Here is a 6773-nt window from a genome sequence, read left to right as displayed (position 1 = left end):
TCATTTCTTTTGCTCAAGATCATTTCTTCCCCTCTAAACACAAGTATATTCACACTGGTCTGGTTTTTGTTCTGTAAATTCCACTTCTAATAATACATTAAGCATCAGTACAAAGTATCATAATATCAGGGAATTAGACCAATAGATAACAAGCTACATCAGTTATTTTAATTGATACATGCTCCATTTTGAGGCTTGCACAGTAAGGACTCACGTCATGGACTCATAAAAATAGGCTACCCACCTTGATTTTGAACAACAAGTGGGGAAGTATGGATAATATATAAACAACACTATAAAGTATCACTTTTCTTGTATTTTTCCATTTTACTGGTCTTCATGGTAGCTTTGTCCTGTTTTATTTATTCACAAAGAAAGGCTTGAGAGGGATAGACCAATTGCTAAGTTAAATATGTAGAAAGATTTCTTCCTGCTCTAAGTTCTCAAAGTGGAAGCACAAATTGTCTGAGAGCAGTTCAATGACTAATGAGTAACGAAATTTATTATTATGAAGTTTTGTTTTGTTTCTCTGTACAAACCCATGGCTAATTGTGGACAAGAATACCTCTATACAGTACAAAATTGATACACAGGTACATCATAGTTTATATACCGAGTGTTGGGCTTTGATCAATTACCAGAACCGATCCTTGTTGACGCTTAGATAACCGGCCATTACTTTCCCTCCAGTATTCCTCATACCATCAATAAGAAAGCACCATGTCGAACCCAAAGCTCCAATAAAGAAATCGGCATCGGTTGCCATCAAAAAATTAGTAAGAGGATAATCTGTGCTGAGCTTTCTTCCGAGACTTGTCTCATAAACAGCCATTGTCATATTCCCCACTTGGCGTGTCACATTTGTGTAATAGAAGTTCCAGTGAGGATACAATTTTGATTTATCAATCACTTCCTGCACAAAATCATCACTTAATAACAATGGGGTTCTAGTCATTTTGCAAAAAAAAAATGCCGTTCTAGTCATCTTAAAAATTCTTCCAAATGAGAGCAAATTAAGTATGGATGATGGATTTACCTGCATTTCAGTGGAGAGCCAAATGCTATTTAGGTCTGGAAACCTCCTTCGGATGCGGTCCGCAAGACGCATGTACTCTTCAAATCCAACCATCTTCATTTCACATGCTTTGTCACCCATTCTTACATGCATGCTTAAAAGTGGTCTAGGGATCCAAGGTTTATGATTGGACCATACGAACCGTTCAACATCAGATTGAGGCCTGTTTACAACAACCTGTGGAACAAAAACTGCTGCCATGTATAATTGTGCAAAAAAAATAAAATTGATTATCCCATTCAAAAAACAGACAAGCTTTGGATAATGATTAGCCGTTAATTAGAGTAAATTTACATTCACAATATATAGAGGAAACAAATAGTTGCAGAATTGTTTTAGAAAACTTAGTACTGAATTATTAATAATAACATGGTGATCTTTGTTGCATGGATTTGGATTCGCGTGTCGGGATCTGACACAGATTCGACGTGTCGGATTCGGCAAACCCCCAATTTACATTCACAATATGTTCGAGGGTGGAGGGTCGAGATGCTACAATTTTTATTAAGAGAGGACACCTTTGTGCTTTTATTAAAAAAGAAGAAGAAAACATGTTTAAAGGAAAAACATAAATGGTTCACATTTTAAAGGAAACAATGATGTGTCGGAGTCACCCGGAAAAAAAAAAAAAAACAAGATTCGTGTGTGAAACGCTACGAAAAGAATCCAGCTGTGTCCCACAAGAATCCATGTCAAAACGTGTCGACATGGATTCGGCGGGAGCAAAGAATCTATGCAACACAGGAAGTGACTCATCTTCTAAAACAAGATTAGCAATTGAAGACACGTCATTTAGTTTTCGCCCGACATAAACTTTAGTTGAGACCATCGAGGTCTTGAGTTCGAATGATAGTCGGTTGTTCTCTTTTGTATGTGCCAAAGCATCTCTTAACCTATCTTTAAAAATTAGCGTATTTTATAAAATGCCTAGAGATTTCAGCCAAAAAGTGTTTTGCCTAGAGTGAATTTCAAAATACACTTCAAAACCTTTTAAATAGTACAAAATACCTAACAAGAATATTCCCAGAAGCAATCCATTTTTTTTTTCAAAATAGATCTGTATCTAATGCATTATTTCAAATTGTTTCCAAAATCCTTTTTTTTTTAATGACACTGGAGTTTTATTAAAACGCAAGATGACCGAGATGATCAAAGAAAAGCAATGCAAAGCGAAAGAAGACATAAAAGAGAACAAAATAGAAAACGAACAAAACAGCAAGAACAAGCATAAACTAAGAATCATCTCTATAACAAGCATAAACTAAGAATCATCTCTCTCTCTCTCTCTCTCTCTCTCTCTCTCTCTCTCTCTCTCTCTCTCTCTCTCTCTCTCTCTGAGAAAATGATCAAGCAATACCGTCGACTCTCTTTATTTGTGTGGAGTCAGGAGAAACAGTGGACCACATACATTGCAGGATGGCTAGAGATATGTGGGGTAAGATACTGGGCAGGCCATGTGCTGTAACGAACCTGAAACTTGGTAAGCATTTAACCCATGCAATGGCCAGCGCTATGACCTTTCGTATATACGAAGAGTGGAGATTTGGTATCTTATGGGTGTTTCCATTAGGGCTGATAGACCTTTTTTAGGGATGGTCCCACGTGCCTTGGCGAGCAAAAGGTAAAACGTTGTGGAAAAATGGTCTTGCTAGCCACATTGTGGGTGCTACAGAAAGAAAGAAACACTCAGGTCTTCAAAGGCCTAGTTAAATCCCCAATCTTCGTCTATACGAAAGGTTATAGCGGTGACTATTGCATGGGTGAAATGCTTACCAAGTTTCAGGTTCGTTACAGCACATGACTTGTGGAGAGGCTGGAGAGAGGTATGCAATAGCAACGAGTAGGTATCGACCCCCGCCCCTAGGTAGGAGCCACCAGAAGCAGGCGAATTAAAGTTAAATTTCGATGGTTCTAGAGTTGGGAACCCAGTACCAGCAGGAGTAATAGGGACCTTGAGAAATGACCGGGAGAGACCAAATGGGCCTTTTCAGGCCCAATTGGAGTCACGGATTCTAATGAGGGGAGGTGAGAGTGTCCATCAGGGTCTGAAGCTAATGGAGGCAGATCTGTTGGATAGACTAATAGTAGGGGGAGACTCCCTCAACGTGATTAGGTGGTTAAAGGAAATCTCCCCTATCCATGGACATTTTGCGCATTGGTTCAATGAGATCCAAGATTGAGTGGAAGGTGCCACCATTTGCTATAAGCATGTAAGAAGATCAGCAAACAGGGAGGCCGACAGCCTAGCTAGGGCCGGAATTGAAAGGATTGGCCCGGAGCCTTTTGATTTCCTCCCTCCACGAGGCCTTTCTACTGTATTTTTCCCTTTATTCACTTTCCTTTTCATTGTACTGACGATGTTGGTCGGTGGTCTTTGTTCCTTATTAATGAAATTCTTCATCATTCGGAAAAAAAAAAAATACCATCAACTCTCTAGCTACACCCAAAGGAGCAAGTAGGTCTGCATCGCAGTTGGCTGACTGCCAAACATGTCGAAATTCATGGAGTGTCCCTCCAATGCATCCACGATCTGCTCAAAAGTGTTTGCAAACCTCCAACGGTAATTATCAGGATCTGCTCAAAAGTGTTTGCAAACCTCCAACGGTAATTATCACCATTTTTTATCCACCCGACCACAACTTATAATACCTAAACGATAATAAGAGGCAACTGATGATCCAACAATCGAACTCCTTGAAGAAACGCCCAAACCTCTACCTCGGTAGCATATGTGCACCTAGAGGTCCTGAATATACCCAAATTGTCTCTCTTTGGGTATTTATTAACAAACCGCCAATCCCCTCCAGACTTGGGTTACCAAGACACAAGCCATTGAAGTTCAGTTTTACCTTCTCAGGAGAAGACTCCCATCTAGGTCATAGACACTCCTTATAACAGCTGCTTGACCGAATCTCCTTCCAATGCTTGTATCCTCAAACGTTGCACATCTCTAGTTACAACATTGAACAGCCTTTTGTTCCTTTCCTTCCACACAAACCAGAGAATAGAAGATAAAAGGATCCACAGAATCTTACCTCTAAAAGGCAAAAGAGAGACACTCCACAACTCAAAAATGGTTTGTGATTTGACCCGAGAGAACCCAACTCAATCAGAGGAGCCCAAAAACAAAGTGTGACCACGTGTGAAACTGCAATAGAGCAAGAGGTAATTGACAGACTGCATCAAATACAAACAAAGCACAATGATTCACTCTTAATCTTTCACTTATTCCGAGGTGATCTGTAAGGATATTATCAAGGCAAGGAGACCGACAGTAAGTGGCATTGCAAATGGGCAAAAACTCTCCAAGCTCTATGAGCAGGCGAGAGCCAAGTGGTCAAAGAAAGTGCAGACGAAGAATGATGCAACCGAGGACCATCTCCAAAATCCTAGTTTTTTTGTCAAAATATAAAAGTTTTCAAATACCTAAGGTGGATCGCAGCATGGTGTGGGTGATTCGAAGACACCATCAGAAGACTTATATCAAAAGGCCATATCTCCTTCATCTAATATCAGATCAAAACGATTCTTACTCCCCCATCTCCCCCCCCCCGCCCAAAAAAAAAAAAAAAAAAAAACATTTGGAGGTAGCTACCCCTGCAGGGCAGAATGTCACAGAAAATCAATATAAAACTCTTCCAAACTGACTTAAACTTGTTTCCTCGCAGGATTCTTTCAAAACAATCCTATACTATTTCTTACCAAAACCCAGCCCTAACTCATGCCTAAGCCTGTTTTAATCACCCATTGAATTTAAGCTAAAAATCAAGTTTTTTTTTCCATAGAATCCAATCAAACCCTTCAACTCAAGAACACTCCCAAGTCCCAACACACATGGAACTAGCGTCTAACGCAAATTTGAGTCCTAATACCTCTTCAAAGTAGCGACCCAAGTTCCCCAACCTCAAAGGGATGCTAAGGCACAAGAGAAAAGAGAGAATGATTTTAAGGAGATACTTAAATTTTCTCCACCAAGGGTAAGTGCACGAAAGTTTCAATAAGACTTCCACGACGTTCAGCATCAAGTTCTCAAGCCTCCCCAAGCAACATGAGGATCCACACAAAACCTCACCCTCTCATCTTTTTTTGAGGTAACTAGTGTCAAGTTTTTTATACATCTAACTATCTAAGTATCCATCCAAGTCATCTTTGCATCGATAATAGATTTTAGGATAGTTTGCATCGGAGTTTTGAAATCAATTTGGATAAAAAATTAAACTTTGATTTGAATAAACTGAAAATCAGGTCCGGAAAGTCGGCCGCTTGAGAGTCAGCTGGTCACCCAATCATCTGGATGGTCTCCTGGGCAGCCAAAGGACTGCACTTCAAGATCAAGGTTTTGCATTATTTTTCCATAGAATTTATGTCGTTTATATCTTTCTTTTCTTATCTGTCCTATGTTATTCATGAATAAATGTCAGCATCATGTCATAGATTCATTCTGCCATATTAGAATAGTTACCTCCTTAATTATGTTTCTTTGGAATATGCTTTAGCTAAATATTAGCATTATCCAATCTTTGTTCCTTGTATACAAGATTAACTCCTTGAGATGAGTCATTCATGATAGCATGATAGATTAGTTTCATGTTTATAACCATATGGTTTTGTTAGAGTTTGTGCCCTAAAAACCGGTCATTGTTGTATTGAAACTATTGTTTAATGAGAATTCATTGTTTCATGACATATATTGGGTATTTATTGTAGTGTGTGATGTGCTTCTTGACACACGTTTGTCCTTAGGTAGCATCGTAGGATAGGTCATGCACATAGAGATTATGTGGCGGGGAGATAAGACCTTTCGGTTCTTCGTAGACCTAGAATGTTCCTGGTTGGAGTTGAGATTGGACATCTTGTACCTGTACACAACCAACATCGAACCTATCTCCATACACACGTTGAGGTGACCTATCTTGGTCACTAGAGTAGTTGACACTAAGCAGGTAGAATGGGTGCGATGATTGCATCACGCATTGAACGGATCACTTTACAGAATAGCCTGTTGACAAGGATTTAGATAAGGTTATTCTGTCATATAGGACCCTTGGATATGTCGTCTATGGGAGCGTTTTATGGTTTTGACTATCTAACAGTAGTCCTTGGTCCAGAATCACTTGATGGCAGTGCTGGATCATCGGGCAAACCAATGGGATCAATAGTGATGCCCAACAATGAATCATCCACATCTCATAGAGGAATGTCATTTATAATGTCAATCTCAGTTAAGCCTTTTAAATAAAGGTCGGCCAGACGGTTTGATAAATTGTTTATCAAAGGTTTTCTGTAAAGCAACGGTTGCTTTCGAAAGGGTGTCTGCAAATGCATGTGCGAGCTCAAGCTGGTAGATTGACAGGTATACCATTGAGTGAGCCTAGGGGGTAACTGATGTCAACCCCCCATAGGACTCAACTAGGTAAATAAAGGATTGGAGGAAGGACATACACATTGGATGTGATTACGCCAATTTGATCTAATGGTCTTCTTCAGGCTAATGTCTTGGTAAGGGCCACTTGCCTAATGTGATCGTAGTTGGACTGCTTGAGTGAAATCGCAGTGGGGCTCATCGTGGGTCCTGCAGGATCGACCATTGGATCCTTGCATCGATCCCACTCATAACTCCTTAGATCCTTATGGATTGTTGGACAATCTGGGTTCTGGATTTCATCGTAAGAGTGGAATGGATTGGATCCACTGTATG

At 39.8% G+C, this 6773-nt stretch overlaps 1 protein-coding gene across 7 annotated transcripts in view; it reads right to left on the bottom strand.

The window, feature by feature from the left end:
• Positions 1-475: 475 nt before the first annotated feature.
• The window catches only part of LOC143860421 (uncharacterized), a 28841-nt gene continuing 22543 nt past the window's right edge, over positions 476-6773 (bottom strand). For all 7 annotated transcript variants that reach the window (XM_077371046.1, XM_077371044.1, XM_077371047.1 and 4 more), the window contains 2 exons: positions 1037-1252; positions 476-913 (listed from right to left, as the gene is read on the bottom strand). In XM_077371046.1, the coding sequence (XP_077227161.1) occupies positions 635-913; positions 1037-1252 (495 nt within the window). In that variant the 3' untranslated portion in view covers positions 476-634. The remainder of the gene's footprint in view (positions 914-1036; positions 1253-6773) is intronic.

The sequence above is a fragment of the Tasmannia lanceolata genome, unplaced genomic scaffold (genome assembly GCF_043159265.1).
Source record: "Tasmannia lanceolata isolate RefF3 unplaced genomic scaffold, GAP_Taslan_0.1 ptg000037l, whole genome shotgun sequence".
Classification (NCBI taxonomy): Eukaryota; Viridiplantae; Streptophyta; class Magnoliopsida; order Canellales; family Winteraceae; genus Tasmannia; species Tasmannia lanceolata.
This window is presented reverse-complemented; position numbering and strand designations above follow the sequence as displayed.